Raw genomic sequence first — 17039 nt, 5'->3', positions numbered from 1 at the left:
TCAGGATTAAATGTAATTTTTGTTGTAGAAACGAACTTAAAAGACATAAAAAGAAACAAATCCCATTTGGAATAAGAGTTACTCATATGCAACAGGAATGGAAAGAACACAAAAACTTACATGCAGTCTTGTATCACATAACTTTTTATGAGAAAATATACCAACTAAAGTTGACAGTAAAAGTCAATGGGAAGCACCTGGGATTTAGCTCAGTGTTTCTGCCACCTGCCTTGCAAACAAGGACCGGAGTTCAATCCCCAGTAACAAAAAAAAAGTTAATGGGAAAAAGATATAATGTTGAGGTGTCAGCAGGCCTTCAATGCACCCCAGGCTGAGAGCCTACATACAGGTTAAGCCTGTTCAACCTTCTGTCCTCACAATCATACACCCAACCCCACCCCACCCCGCAGGGTCTACAAAGAGGTGGGGGGCTGGGCCCTGTTGTGCCAAGTCCCTTGTTGATTTCTTCCTTTGATCTGGTGTCTCCTATAGTCAAATTTTCTGCAACCACAAAATATCCAATTAGAGCAACTCATTATAAAGTCTTCCCTTACAAAGACTGATAAAAATCTAACTTCAATTTGTTAAAGCCACAAAATAGGTATATGAAACACATGCACTTAAAATAATCAGACAAATCAACAAAAGCCACGCAGAATTAGTCATCACTAGGACTAACTCAAGAGCAACAGACAGTGACTGTCTTACAGAAGATCAACCAAACATTCTTAGATACTTTTATAAAGCCACAGAGAATACTAGTCCTTTCTAAAATAGTCTTAAAATAGTGACAGCTTAAAAGGAACAAACTGCAATATGTTTCTTGTTGGGTGATTATATACCCCAGGGTGTTATGATATAAAACTATGCATAGTTATAACTAAGGTAAGGAAGCTCTATGACTGAATGTTGGTGTCCCTCCAAAATTCACACTGGAAACTATGACCTACCAACATGATAGCATTAAGAGGTGGGGCTTTGGGAGGGGATTAAATCCTGAGGGTTCCACCCTGGCTGCATGAATGAAAGTAGCATCCTTCTACAGGAGGCGGAAGGGAGCTGCTTCAGGCCTCTGCATGAGGATGTAGCAGTAAAGCACCATCATGGAAGCAGAGAGGAAGCCTTCACCACACTGAATCCTTGATCTTGAACTTTGCAGAATTAAGAGCAATAAATTACTACTGTTTATTAATCACCACAGTCTAAGCTATTTTGTTACAGCACACTGAATGGGCTAAGGCAGGAAGAACCAAGATCCCCGTGTGCCTATCAATCATGTCTTTTGTTTTGTTTTGCTTTTTGTTTTTGGTACTGTGGATCAAACTCAGGACCTTAGGCTTACAAGGCAGGCATGGTGCCACTGAGCTAAATCCTCAGCCCCGTGTGTCATTTTTGACATAAATATACAAGGACTTTTAACCTGCATGCATATGTGTATATATATTCATATAAGTATAGTGGGACCACCCTGATTCCTGGAGACGGGAGGTAGAGGAGCTGTTTCCAAATAACTCTTCAAAGATGTCCAAGATCAGGGCCAGGGATTTAGCTCAGTGATTCTGCCACCTGCTTCACAAGCACAAGGCACCAAGTTCAATCCCTGGTATCCCCCCCCCAAAAAAAAAAAAAAAAGATGTCGAAGATCAGAGACATAGAGAGATTTCTTTAGCTAGGAGGCTGGCTAGCTACACATCTTGCCTCCAAGGACTAGAAAATGCTACAAAATTAAAGAACTGTAGGCTTTTTGCTACACCCTATGGTACAAGACCTATCCATTCAAGGGAGAATGAAAAAGCATGGGAGAAGGGCAAGATTTTACGGCGCCATAAACCTGCCCAGCTTTGAAAACAAGGATCTCAACAAATACTGCATATCACATAGTTTAGAGAGCTAACTATCATGAGGCCACCAGGCAGACTGAATGCTACACAACAAGGAAGGCGTGTGCTCATACTGGGCTAAGGAAGCTCACCGGCATCACAAGAGCAGGTGGATCGCCTCAGCCCTTATCTGAGCAATAAATTAATTTGGGGTTTTATGACTTCTGTCTGCTAAGAAATAAACACATTCTGAAAGAGATAATGTGGTCTGTCAGGTAAGAGGTAAACTGACCTGTGGTTAGAGTTTGACAATAAAATAACAGGACTTAGCAGACAGACATTGAGAAAGTACATTTAGGTCAATCCACTTAGACTTAAAACTTTCTACTTTGATATTTAAATCTGTTCTCATTTAAGTTTCTGGATATATCCAAGAAACTACATAACTGATTTTTTTTCTTTTAAAAAAAGCACCATGAATAGACAAATGCTATGTTAGGGAAAATGTGCATAAACATAAGTCTAACAAAAGACCATATCCACAATATATAAGGAACGCCTATAAGTCAATAATAAATACAGAAAAACTGAAAGAAAACCAGACAAAGACTTAAACAGGTATTTCACAAAAAAGATATATGACGAACAAATATATGAAAGAATACTCAACATCTCTGGGCATCAGAGAAATACAAATTAAAATAATAAAAACAGCCTTTCAGGCTAGGGATTTAGCTCAGCGGCACCATTCCTGCCTTGCAAACACAAAGTACTAAATTCAATCCCCAGTACCAAACCAAACAAAACAAAACAAAAATAGCCTTTCACACTCACTAAATACCTAATTTCAAAACAACAAGAACTTCAACATCAGTGAGGATGTGAAAAAACTGGAATATTTGTAAAATAGCCTATTCTATTGTAAAAGTTGGTAGTTTTTTTCAGCAGTTTATTTTAAGTTGAAAACATCTATCCTCTACTCTTGCTCATCCAAGAAAAATAAAAATGTTGACAAAAAGATTTATACAAGAATGTCTACAGCAACCTCATTAATAATAGACAAAATCTGGAAACAACGAAATGTCCACCAGCAGGAGAATGGATGAACAAATTGTGGTAGATTTACACAATGGAACAATACTCAGCAAAACTGAGGAACAAAAAGCTGACTCCCTATACAACAAAAGGATGAATCTCTGCAAACACGTTCAGCAAAAGAAGACATAGAATATACTTTGGATATTCCATTTGGATACTTAATGTAATGAAACAAAATTTATGACAGGAATTAGAACTGTAACTTCCCAGAGAACAGACTGAAGAAAGGACTGAGAAAAGGCATAAGTGAATTTTCTGGACTGAAACGTTCTTTATCTTATCTTGAGTGGTGATCTATTTACATTCCTATTCCCAAAGGTTGTATTCTATTTCTAAGGTGGGATGTTCCACTGTGACTCCTTGTTGTAGTCAGAGTTTTGGCAAAGGAATACATTTAATACAAGACACATAATTTATAGGATTATTTTAGGGTTTTTTTTGTTGTTTTTGTACCGGGAATCGAACTTGGGACCTTGTGCTTGCAAGGCAGGTGGTGGAACCACTGAGCTATATAGGATTATTTTATGATGTTTACCCAAAGTCAAATGCAGAGGAGTACAAGAGATTAACTGCATACTAAGGCCCAAAGAATCCAGCCAAGGGCCTGGATCCCACAGCAATGTCCCACACAAGTCCAGCTAAAGGCCCAGAGTCCAAGGCAGTGTCCCCCATGAGTCCAGCCATTGGCTTGGAGTCCACGGCAGTATCTCGTGCTTGTCCGTATCAAAGATCTGCACCCGGAAGGTCCAAAAGCCAGAGGTGGAGCCAGAAAAACTACACTGATGGGATGAAGGATCTGTGCCACCAGGCTGAGGGACCTCTACTGCAGCCAAGAAGTAATAATGCTCCACTGACGAGACAGCTCCCCTGATGAGAACAGCAGCCATTCCCAGCAACAGTGAGGGCCCAGCTCCTCCTCCACTAGAACAGCCAAGTTCACAAACCAGTCGCAGCAAGCTTATAGAAAATCAACAGCCCATGATATTCCTTCCAGTTCTCTTTTTATAGATACTGGCAACAGTCCTCTGGTGGATCTTTCATACCCAGAACACATTGACTTCAGTTCAGCTGGGTGTTACAAGTTGCCCATTAGTTCTTCTCTTCTCTAAGTGAGAGCTGCTTTCATTTCTAATCATGAAGCCAAAGTCAACAAAATTTCTATGGAAAGGCACACAAATGCGTTCATGCACATGTGTTGCATAAGAGCATGTATGCATATATAGTATATGAAAACATTAGAAGGGAACACACCAAAATACTAGCAATGAAAAATGGTATCTTTTATCTTTTGATGATATCTCTGCTCAAAGCAAAAAAACAAACAAAAAAAATCCCAAAAAGCCCTCAAAAACCAAGGTCTAAAAAAAAAAAAAAAAACTAAACAAACAAGGTTAAAAACTGGTGCTAGGGCTGGGGATTTAGCTCAGCGGCACCACACCTGCCTTGCAAGCACAAGGTCCTGAGTTTGATTCCCAGTATCCACACACACACACACACACTCTGCTCAAAGCAAAAAAACAAACAAAAAAAATCCCAAAAAGCCCTCAAAAACCAAGGTCTAAAAAAAAAAAAAAAAACTAAACAAACAAGGTTAAAAACTGGTGCTAGGGCTGGGGATTTAGCTCAGCGGCACCACACCTGCCTTGCAAGCACAAGGTCCTGAGTTTGATTCCCAGTATCCACACACACACACACACAAACTGGTATATTAATAAAACTCTTAAAAGAGGCATAATTCTCTTATCTTGCATTAAGCAATGACTTCTTAGATAGGATACCAAAAACACAAGCAATGAAAGAAAAAAATAGACCAATGGTTCATTAAAATTAAAGTCCAGTTCATCAAAAGATGCCATCAAGTAAGTGAAAAATATCTGCAAATAACATATTTGACAGGGGACATAGATCTAGAATATATAAAGAATACCTTACAACTCAGTAGTAAAAGACAACCCACTTCATAAATGGGCAAAGATTCTGAACAGATGTTATGCCAAAGAACATGTACAATGGCCGATGTGAACATGAGAGGGTGGGCCATGTTGTCAGGCATTAGACCCCAACAAGATATCATACTTCATGCCCTGGATGGTAGCTATAACGAAAAAACAAACAATAACAACTTTTAGCAAACACTGCTATAATCATTTTGGAAAATAATCTGGCAGTTTCTTAAAATCTAATTGTAAGCTTGGTGAGAATTTATCTCTAAAAAGACCCAGGGACATAGCCCAGTGCAAAAGCCTTGGGTTCAATTCCTAGTACCAATCAATCAATCAATCAATCCCGGGGTTAATACACTATTGCCATATAACACACCAACCACTCCATTAATACTCAAATGAAAATGTGTGTCCATGAAAAACTTTATATGCCAACTTTCATAACAGCATTATTTGCAATAGTCAAAAATTGGGAATAACTTAAATATCCAGCAACCAAAAAAATGGATAAATGGATAAACAAAATCCATAAGTTAAGCAAAAAAAAAAAAATACTAATACAAGCTACATCACGGGGAAACTGAAAACATGCTAAGTGAATGAAACAAGCCAACACAAAAGACTACATATCATTCATTTAAAATACTCAGAATTGGTGAATCTATAAACAGAAGGTATAGTAGCCCAGCACTTAGAGGTAATGTAGAAAGATTGAAAGGTAACAGCTAAAAAGAACCAAGTTCTTTTTGTGGTAATGAAAATGTTCAAAAATCAATTGTGGTGATAGGTGCACAACTCTTTGAATTATACTAAAACCACTAAATTGTGTGTGCATATTAAATGGGGGAACTGTATATTAATTACACACCAATAAAACTGGGGTTTGGGGATTTTGTTTTATTTTAAGGCTGTGGGTATAGCTCAGTGGTAGAGGACACACTTAGCTTGCACAGAGCCCTGGGTTCAATTCTCAATATCATCACCAAAACAACAAAACATGTTATTTTAAATATCTAGCCGAGATTTAGCTCAGTGGTTCCGGCGCCTGCCTCACAAGCACAAGGACCTGAGTTAGATCCCCAGTACCAAAAATAAAATTAAATTAAAAAAAATAAAAAAATGTCTGAAACACAGCATGCATTCAATGAATAAATGAAATTATAAGTGAATGAATGAACAGACAAACCAAATGTGAAAGAATATGGATTATGAGAATGAAGTAGTTTGAATTTCAACTTTGGCATTTACTGCTGTATCTTACTGATGTTTTAATAAAAGCTAGTTAGAAATAATAATAAGATAATCCCCATAAAATGTTTAGTCCACTAGGAAAAGTCCCTACTGCACATTAACAATCTAGCAGATTAGAACTATATTAAAAACGAAAATCAGTGTCAATGACAATATTTTAGTTGACTAGGGTGGTAAGTGTATGCACGCCCCCTTTATTATTACTTTTTAGCATATTCCTTGGCATGTTATCAAATATCACATATCTTTAAAAACTGATCATGGGGCTGGAGGACGTAACTCCGTAGTAAAGTGTATGCTTAGTATGAGTGAGGCCTTGGGTTCAATCCTGAAGAAGGAAGGATGAAGGAAAAGAAAGGAAGAAGAGAGAGAGATCATAAAGAAAAACAAACAACAATGAAAAATATGTAACACAAAGCGACCAGAGATTTTCACTTGTCAGTCAGTGCATGATCCAGTCAATACACATCATTTTTCCTAAAAGGCAGGAGAGTCATTTTCATGGCAACACGATTTCCCTTCCATCTACTTATAAGAAAGTCAAAACCTAGGTCTTGGTGAATCTTTCTGCTGAGAAAAGTCTCTAACTCAGTTTGAGTCATTCCATCCTAATGACCCAATACCAGGGAGAGCTTTCTAATTGGGTAAGTTTTGAATCATAGCAGCATTCTCGCTGGTGGCACTGACAGCAGGCAGTAAGCACCCCAGCAGCTCTGTGCATTGCACATCAGCACCACCTTGGTAGGGAAACTCTCAGGATCAGCCTGGGGCCAACAACTCTTTCAGGCTTTAAATGATATCATTCAAGAAAGAGAATGCCGTGCATCTCACAATGTCAGGATATCCTGTCAATAGATAGAGACTCATCCTTTTTGTCTGTTGAAATTATCAACTTTTGGGAAAATTAGTGGATTATGCTTTAATTATCATTTACATCGTGGAATGAATGAATTAGTCAGAAGAAACTCCATAATCACACATTTTCTTCCCTTTCTAAATGGAGTGGGAAGCAGAAAGATGTTCAAGGTGAAGAACTGCAGACAACCTAATCATTCTGCCCAGAGTCCAACCTATTTCTCATGCTGTCCATTGCCAGCTGGACAATCGATCAAAGCTTCCAGAAATGAGTCATGATTAAGGAAGAGACTTAGGGTCAGCACAGCCCTCAAGGCATTCTAGACTTCAACAGAAATTCTCAAAGTTCAAATCTGTAAACACGGTCCATAGCTAGGAAGAACAAAGGAACTAAACACCTGACTATGGCCGCACCGTGTAGGTCACATGTCAGACATGACCAAAATCCTCCAGATATTGAAAATGAGAACTGAAATCATCAGCTATCTGGAATAGAACGAGCATCACTTGGGAGGTTTCTGGCAAATACGGGCATGTGCTGTGGTAAAAATGAACTGTGAAGCCTTTTAAGTAAATGGAGGTTCTAACCACTGAGAAAAATATTTATGATTTGCAAAGGTGCTTTCATTAGATGAGAACTATAGCACTTTTATCTCACCTAAGCAAGGGGCTTATTCTTGTCCATTGTTTATCCTTCATGAAAAAAGAAATTCAGCCAGAGAGGCTTCCTCCCTGAAAATGCACGCACACAGACACACGCACACATGTTCAGACATGTGTATGTTAGCACCCGCACACCAGTCCACCATTTCTGTAAGAACTCTGGTTGCAGAAAGTGCAAACTTAGGTACGTGCCCCAGTGACAAACTGCATCAAGCAGAACTTGGAGGAACCAGTCTCTCTGACCCCGGGGCATCTTCTTTGAATTAAAACTTCTAAGGTCACTGACCTCATCACCTTAGGCTCCATAAGCGACTCAGGTTTTAGCCAAAACTACCAACCAATGCAATTAAAAGTTATTAACATTTTTAGGAACAAAACCGACTAAACAAATCTCAAGCAAATCACATGTAAAACAATACCACAAACAAAACTAGTTAAGCAGCAAACTTATGTGTTGTAATTGGTCTAAATTCAATGTTATATTTTCAGTTTACAGACAGAAGCATTTGTGCTCTAAATAGATATACTCTGAATCTTGGCTTTGGAATTTTTATCAACAGTCATGATACAGTTACAGCTGTTTGCTGCACCCTTCAGTTCCTAAAGAAGGAACATTGTACTAGTCCTGTGTCCAAAGTATAAGGGCCCAATTAATCAATCATCTCACCCACTACTATATTTCCTGTGATGCTTAAGAAGATTAAGAATTAGGATTTATAAACCTGGAAAGTAATGCTTCAGAAGCTTCTAAAGAGTTGGTGAAAATAAAATCTCTCTCTCTCTTTTTTTTTGTCCTCAAAACCAGCTATATTATACAATGACATTTGTAAGTCATTCCATACGTAAGGACTTGCTTTGATTGCTTGAGCCCAAGGGAAATGCTACTCTGATATCATACCTAAAGTGCAAAGAGAGGAACATAATTTTTTACAAGAAATATATCGGATTAATACTTACACAACCTCCAGCAAGAATCTCTGCTGGAAGTGGAATGGAGCCATCTCTTTTGATAAATTTATCTCGGACAAAATCATTAACCTAATTAGAAAGACAGCATCAGTTAACCAGAATTCCCAACCATTTCCTCTCCTGGTACATGGCTGCTTTTTGAAGTCAGCAAAATATGTGTCTCATGATAAAAATTAGCCAAGGTTTGCACACAAATGTAAAGTTTCTGGCTGGGCATGATGGCACACACCTCTAATCCTAGCTACGCAAGAGGCTGAGACAGGGGGATCATAAGATCAACACCAGACTTAGTGAAACCTTCTCTCAAAATAAAAAGTAAAACAGACAGGGAATGTAGCTCGGTGGTAGAGCACTTGCCTAGCACGTGTAAGGGCCATGGGTTCAACAGGTCAACAGGGAGGGAGGAAAAAGAGAGAGGAGAAAGGAAGAGAAGAGAAGGGAAACAGCTGAAAGGAAGAGAAGGGAGGGAAGCAAGAAAGAAAAAGTTTTACAAGTGCTTTGTGGTATGCCCAGTCTCAGCAGTATCAATTTTAACTTTTGGCTTTATCTAAATAAATGACATATATTCAGTAAGGAAGAAACTTACAGTCAGTTTAATGGCCTTTTCAGGAGCAACCCCAATGAGCTGTGGTATTAGACCTAGATAAAGAGAGAAAATCATTAGCAAAATAGATGTACTAGATACAAACACACAAGTCCCACAAGGAAATATTTTCCTCATATTATTTACCCATCAAACATTCCTGGATTTTCATTAAAATGGGGGAAACTGACTATACGAACAGCATACAGTTGCTTAATATAGAATATCAATTCTAAATCCTCTCCAGAGAAAACCAGCATTCAGTAATCATTTATTTAAAAGGAAACCACAACTGCAAAAAGCAAAGAAAAAAAGAAAAGAAAAAAACTGAGTATCTTCTATAGGCAAAAACATATGCCTATTGTCTTTTTATTTACAAATACATGTCAAGCTTAAGACATTAAAACAGAATCCCTTCAAAAGAAACCACCATTCTTAGGAAGTTAAATTTCCAGGCTGACTACAAATTGAGAAAGAAAAAATATATATATAAACAATTCAACATCTGTAGACACACATATTCACTTAGCTCAGCTTTCTAATGCACACAGCTTATACAAATTGTTAGCATACACTTTTTTGCATACTTTTTAAAAAAGATGCTAACAATAAACATCCTATACCCTTTAAATCATCCAGCCAAGGGGAACTATGTATGTGCTTGAATACTTGCTTGCTGCTGATGTTAAGCCCACTTTGAGGAGGCTGCTGAGTGATTTCCATGAGTTGAGAGCCAGCCAGTAATCATGCACATGGGCTACTGTCAGTCAAACTGAATTATCAGTGACAAACACAAACCCACAAGCACCTTCATGGGTAGCAGACTGATTTTAAAGAATAAATCAGCAGATGGCAGTCTTAACTTCCTAACCCTCATGATAGTCAGGCCCTACTATTTTTAATCCAACTCCCATACAACCATGTCAGCATGTGTATTTGTTTTACAACTTGCTTCACTAAAGCTCAAGGATTTTAATAAAGTAATGATTTGTGTCATTTTATCATTGTTGCCTACAAAGAAATTTAGCTTATCTGTCAACAATTTTGTCAGTCATCTGACAGAATAATGCACTAGTTCTAAGCAATATATGACAATCTCAATAATCACAGTACTCACATATAGGACTCCTACCATCTCCTCCCTAATACAAAAATCTCTCATTGAAAGGACTGATTTTATCAGCTCACATCCTGAATAAAGCCAAAATCCCCTCCCTCCACTTGCTATACTACACCCATTTAATTAACATGATATTTCTCCTAAATGAAATATCCCATAAACATCTATCCATTATGACTTAACTAGGGGCCAAGGATTTAGCTCAGTGGCACCATACCTGCTTGGCAAGTATAAGGTCCTGAGTTCAATTCCCAGTTAAAAAAAAAAAAAAAGACTAAACTATGTATTATTTAGTTTTATCCATTGAGAATACTAAACTATGTATTATACATCTAAGTTTCTTCTAAGAGAAGACATTCTCTTTGTAATTTAAAAAGTATATCAAGAAGAAGAAATGTCACAAGGAAATATGTTTTATTATGTTTTATTAAATATGTTTTATTTTTGAACTGGGGATCAAACTCAGGCCTTTGAGCTTGTGAGGCAAGTGGCAGAACCACTGAGCCAAATCACAGATCTGTACAAGGAAATATTAGATGGGCTGGGGATTTAGCTCAGTGGTTCTGCCGCCTGCCTTGCAAGCACAAGGATCCAGGTTTGATCCCCGGTGCCAAAAAAAAGAGGAAATATTAGAGGTGTCAAAGAAAAAAAAAAAAGCAAAATAGTGCCACTCAACCCTAAACCCTCCACTAAATAAAATCTAGATATGCCAGGCTTAATCAGTTTAAAATACACCTTTACAGGAGCAGCTCAGTACTCAGGACAATGCACATCCCTTCCCTTGGAGTATATGCTGTAAAATGGAATTTAAAGAGGGTAGAGTTCTGAATATTCAAGCAAAATTAATGAACTCTCAGAGCAGAACTCTCAGAGCAGGGTGTTTGAGCCTAGTTTGATTTCAAAATGAATTTCTTATTCTATATAAGGAAAATGACTGCCCTCATGATCCTCTCCTTCACATACAAGTGTATCGGAGTCGCCTTACTTGAATACCTGAACATAATGCTCACTATGGTGTTTTTTCTCCTGACCATGAGGATAAAGCTTTGTTTTGGCTCAGCCTTTCTTTCCTAAGAAGAGGTTCTACACCAAACAGTTTAACAGAGTTCAGAAACAAGCTAGGGATTAATGAGCCTCTGTGGGCAAACAAATAAGTACAGTAAATTACATAAATGCCCTGGTCTTGAGCATGTTGAGTATTTTCAAAGAATTCCAAGTGGCGCCCAAAGGGATTAAAAAATTAATCTCCTCCGCAAAGGAACCCTAAATTCTAATGTGAAGACCTGTACATGAAAGTTACTCGCTTTCTAAGAGAACAAGTTCCTACAAAGCCCATGGGGGCTGGGGAGAACACTGCGTGAAACTGCAGCCTCAGTATAAGGTAGGCGGCAACAACCTCTGCAAAAGAAAGTTTTCTCTGCTTTGCGTGCCTCTGAGCGGAGGGGAGGAAAGCAATGAGATGGAGCCAAAGGGGTTTCTTTTATTTTGTTTTAAACTTCAGGTGACTCACTTGAAAAAATTCATAAACAGTCTTCTTAGAAGGGACAAAAATATTGCATAGTTCTTTCAGCCTAAACAAGTGTTGAGAAGGTAAATTCACCTTTAAGTAGCTGCCTGGCTTCTATTTCAAAGATAAGAGGTGTGCTGCTCCTCTCTAATTCTTTCAGAAAAGCTCTCTATTTCCTAGCTCTCATCCTTGTACTCCACCTGCAGGCATGTGCTTCAGTTTTAAGAGCGTGCTGACACAGATTCATGGTTGGGACAAACACTGGATTTGGATTCCAAGAAATGCAAATGACAGGAAGAAGAAAAGAAGAACCTGTTTGCAGAGTACCATTGCTAATCACCTAAATGTAAAAAAGGAAAATAAGCAAAGAGAAAATAGAGAAGTAGCCCTAGTCTGGCCAGGCAGGCTACATATTGGTTCGCACAATGAGCAAGTTACAATTTGCTGCTAGTGAGATAAAATCATTAACTTTAGCGGCTGAGATTTGCTTACTCACCCCGGTAGAGTCCAAAGAAGCCCTCGTAACGCAAGACTTTCTTGAAACAGTCAAAGCTATTTTTGTACATCAGCTCCCCGACCACAGAGCCAGTGCCACGCTGGTTTTGCATCCGGGTCTTCACCAGATCTATAGGATACACTGCAGTGGCTCCCACAGCTACAAAGAGAACAATTTTTAGTCTTTCAAATAAACATAATTAAGTGGAGAGTCCACAGGATAATAAATCTCATCTTAAAGGGTGAAATTTACAAGACACAATATCTACTCTCACACAACAGGGCTAGGATTTTGCCTTCTCCATACACAGCCAAAAGATGAAACCCCTGGAACCCATAAATAAAGCTGCTTCAAAGAACAACTATGAACAATGTTCTTTTATACCTTAGGTTGATAATTTAAAGATTGGATCATCACCAACATTATATAATCAATACTCAATTTCCTATAATGACAACATTACACTATAACATTCCTTTATACATTCCATTAATGCCTAATTTATTACACCAGGTACTCCTTAGTAACTAGCAAATGGCTATATATGTTAGCTAAGTGGCTGTAATTTTAAATTTTAGTTACTGAAGCACTTTGGTAAATTAATCTTAGTTACAACCATCATGTTAGAAACAAAGTTCCATTTGATCCTATCCCTACATATAGAATTTTTTTTTTTTTTGGTACCAGGGATTGAACTCGGGACCTTGCACTTGCGAGGCAGGTGGTGGAACCACTGAGCTAAATCCCCAGCTAGAATTTTTTTCAATAAGGCCATTTAAAAAAAAATTTTAAGGGACCGGGGATTTAGCTCAGTGGTGCCGCTGCCTGCCTCGCAAGCACAAGGTCCTGAGTTCGATCTCCAGTACCAAAACAAACAGACAAATAAAACAAAAAACATTTAAACACACACCATATTTTTTAAAAAAATTTTAAGGCCATGTTTGACTGACTGACTGATTTTTGTTTTTTGAGACAGGATTCTGTTATGTAGCTCAGGCTGGCCTTCAACTCACAAGATTGTTCAGGCTGGCCTTAAAATTTGTGGCGATCCTTCTGCCTCAGCCTCCCAAGTGCTGGGATTACAGATATAAACCACCACACCTGGCTTAGGCCATGTTTTAGAATTTCTCAGGGATAGATATACTTATTGTATGAACTAGAGTATCGTGTGTGTGTGTATCATATGTGTGTGTGTGTGTGTGTGTGTGTGTGTGTGTGTATTCCCCCACTTGGTACTGGGGATCAAACTGGGGACCTTGCGCTTGGGAGGCAGGTGGTGGCACCACTGAGCTAAATCCCCAGGCCAGTATTATGTTTTTTGACCACTGAAAATCCAAACATGCTTCACAGCTTCCAAAACTGATAATGAAGGAAAAAAAGAAAGAAATACTAGTCTCATCAATTCAGGTTTATTTTGAAAAACTCATAGGCATTTTAATCGCACCTGCTACAGGTTCTTTTCTTTTTTTTGTACCGGGGATTGAACTCAGGACCTTGTGCTTGTAAGGCAGGCAGTGGAACCACTGAGCTAAATCCCTGGCCCTATATAGGTTCTTTTCAATAAACCAACTTCTGATTCTAAACATTTCCTTTGGAGAGTACTTAAGCAAAAACAGTTCCTCAAATTTCTGCTGAGAGCAGGGAGTGGAACAGGGTTCAGCAAGTAAATTAAAAATCTAGATTTTTTTTTTTTGGTACTGGGGATTGAACTTGGGTCCTTGCGCTTGCAAGACAGGCCACCAAACTGCTGAGCTAAATCCCCAGCTCCAAATCTAGATATTTTGAAATGAATGAAAAAGGGTGAAAAAAAAAAAAACCAAAAAGCCAAACATGAGGCTGTGCAATTTCTTATCCCATATCTTGATTTTCCCTGAGCCTCTGTGCCTGACCCCTGAACTCAATCTTCTCCATGTTTCCATGTGGGCCTTAACAAGTATAATTAAGGTGAGCACAGTGCTACACCCCAGACTTCGACATCATTACAAAGGTTTTATCCTGAAGACAGACTGGAGCCAGAGGGCCACAGCCATGCTATGACAAGTCCTCTGATCACAGGTAAAAATCAAGAGTGCTGCAGAAAGGGCCCCTCTCTCCGTCAAAACCCCCAGGAACTATACACAGTACCCCTGCTGATCTGCCCCAGGTCTAGCAAGATAACATTACACCAACACAGTCTGAAAAGGCGGAGAAACTGTCGCTCACCTCCAGCTATGGAGCCCAGAGTGAATCTGTAAGCCGACTCTGCGATCTGGAGCCAGATGGGTCTGCCTAACCCATGAGATTGCTGCAAGGAAAAAGAAAATACATAAGAACATTTGAGGAAACCACAAAGTACTTGGAAAAGTTCACAATTTGGCTATTTCAATATAAGAAAAAACAAAATCTAAAAATGATATTTTAATGATGTAAAATCTTCTCTTCTGAAAGAAGGGAGAGGATATTGAAAAATGAAAGCAATGTTTTTGCAAAGTAAATACCCCTATTATTAGCATTTTCAGCTATATCCAGCAAAATAAACAATTTTTTCTTCTTGTTTTTCACAAGCCTATTAATGCTTTATTTACTGGCTACTATTAGGGAATACTCTATTATTCTCCAGAAGTGAGTCTTTCAGGTATACATTTTCCCCTTCTTTAACTAACTTAAAATTTAAAAATCTTTTGAAAAATGTATAAAAATTATCTTAAGTCCTAAATTACAGAATATTGATCATAATTCAGAATCTTAAATGACTGCTATCCTAGTCATATAGTTCTAATAAAACCTATGAAAAAATAAAGGAAAAAATACTACTGTGGTTCAGTGTTATTTCATAGGTATCCCACAGCATAAAGGGCTTGAGATAATTTGTCTACATTTACATATCAGTCTTAGTCTTCAATATTTTTATTATGAAATATTAGCTACACTCATCCAAAGTTTGAAACAAATGAATAATTACCATAAAGAAAAACCTGAAAAATATTCACTGGAAATAAGGTTTTTAAAGACTCCTGAGAGGCTGAGGATGTAGCTCAATGGTAGATCACTTGCAGTGTGCTGAAGTCCCTGAGTTCAAGTCCCAGAATAACCAAAACAATAAAATTTAAAAGCATAACAAAAAGTTTAGATTCTCTTCCCTGTATTAATTATGTTTTTATAAACATAAGTAGTAAATGTAAGTTCAAAATAACATGATTTGAAACATAGAAAACAGAATTTATTAAGAGAAACTAAAGTATTTTGAAATTATTTTTATTAATGCAAACAATTTTTGTATTACTTTAGTATATGTCAGTGAGTTTTCAAGTGTTGACTGAACTCTTTGAGAGGCTCTCACCAGTAAATTCAGATACTACTTTGCTTCAAAGACAACAAGTGAAAACATAAACACAAACTGTTACTTCAAGGTAATGATGATATTTAACATCACAAATTTTGAAGAAATTCAACTTATAGCATTGCTATGAACTGAATGCTTGTGTTCCCTCAAACTTCACTTGTTAAAATCTCTAACCACTCCATGTCATAGTATTTGGGGATGGAATCCTTGGGGGGTGGTAAATTATGTGAGTACAACTCTCGTGATAAGATCAGTGACCTTATAAGGGCTGTATTTAGCCAAGCACAAGTAGTGCAGCCTGTATTCCCTGCACTCTGTGAAGCTGAGGCTGCAGGATCACAGGTTCAAGCCCAGCCTGGGCAACTTGGTGACTTAACAAGACCCTGTCTCAAAGCGGGGAGAGGGCACGTGCAGTGGCAGGGCTGTGGCTCAGTGTTAAGGTCTTGGGAAGGAGGGAGGGAGGGAGTGAAAGGTAGGGAGACAGAGAGACAGAGAGAAACACAGAGATGACAGAGAAGCAGAGAGAAATTGATCCATTCTATTTCTCTCAATCACAAGTTTAGATGAAAAAATGCCTCCTCATAAGTTATGTCCTCTAAATATATGCTAAAATTCTTAAAATAAAAAGGCCATGATAACAAGCATAAATAACCACTAATTCTCTAATTCCTATAAAAGATTTTTCCTGTGTTCAATCACATATTTTTCTTTCTACTCTCCTCCTTCAAAGAATGTTTATAAGCCCTACAAAATCCTATAAAAACTGAAGGATTATACCATGCTTTCATTCTTAGTTAAAACCTCAAACTATAAATACCCAAATGCTTTTTGACAGAATGTCACCTCCATCCCTATTAAATAACATTTATTAGAAAATATACAGTAAATGGGTTCCATGATTTTTTTTTCTTAAGGTATCAATATAACTTATGGTTCACTTGTATTCAGGTATGCAAATTAATGTAATTAATGCTATAGATTTCACATCATGAATATTCATAAATGTAATGCTACTATAGCTGTCATCCCTATTAATGACTGTGTGCTGAATTTTTAGCATTTAGGCTGAAAGAAAATATTCAGCACTAAGAAGATCACCTACCATGAGCAAATGGGCCAAAGGAAAAGGCATTCCTTTCCCTTAAGGTTATGATTATGATCACGAAGGTTGATATTTAACAAAGTTAATTAAGTGTTTTTCAAAGCGAAACAAGAGTTGAAAAACTCTAATGATTTTTAACTGGCACTCCACACATATGTGTATAATAGAAAATGAGTTGAGATCTCACTTGAAGAGATTTTCCTTAAAAAAAAAACAAAACAAAAAAACTTCATCATATAAAAGAGAATTACTTAGGTAAAACAAGACCGTGACAGTTAATAAGTCAAGCAAACTACTCAAGCCAAGCTGC

General features: G+C 37.8%; 1 protein-coding gene across 3 annotated transcripts in view; it reads right to left on the bottom strand.

Annotated features, from left to right (window-relative positions):
• The window catches only part of Slc25a12 (solute carrier family 25 member 12), a 117727-nt gene that overhangs the window by 11534 nt on the left and 89154 nt on the right, over positions 1–17039 (bottom strand). For all 3 annotated transcript variants that reach the window (XM_010606989.2, XM_010606991.1, XM_033756255.1), the window contains 4 exons: positions 14508–14589; positions 12306–12464; positions 9186–9238; positions 8588–8668 (listed from right to left, as the gene is read on the bottom strand). In XM_010606989.2, the coding sequence (XP_010605291.2) occupies positions 8588–8668; positions 9186–9238; positions 12306–12464; positions 14508–14589 (375 nt within the window). The remainder of the gene's footprint in view (positions 1–8587; positions 8669–9185; positions 9239–12305; positions 12465–14507; positions 14590–17039) is intronic.

Source organism: Fukomys damarensis, unplaced genomic scaffold, assembly GCF_012274545.1.
Source record: "Fukomys damarensis isolate Sample0158 unplaced genomic scaffold, DMR_v1.0_HiC HiC_scaffold_26, whole genome shotgun sequence".
In the NCBI taxonomy this organism is placed as follows: Eukaryota; Metazoa; Chordata; class Mammalia; order Rodentia; family Bathyergidae; genus Fukomys; species Fukomys damarensis.
Note: the sequence above shows the minus strand (reverse complement) of the source record. Positions and strands in the feature narration are given on the sequence as shown.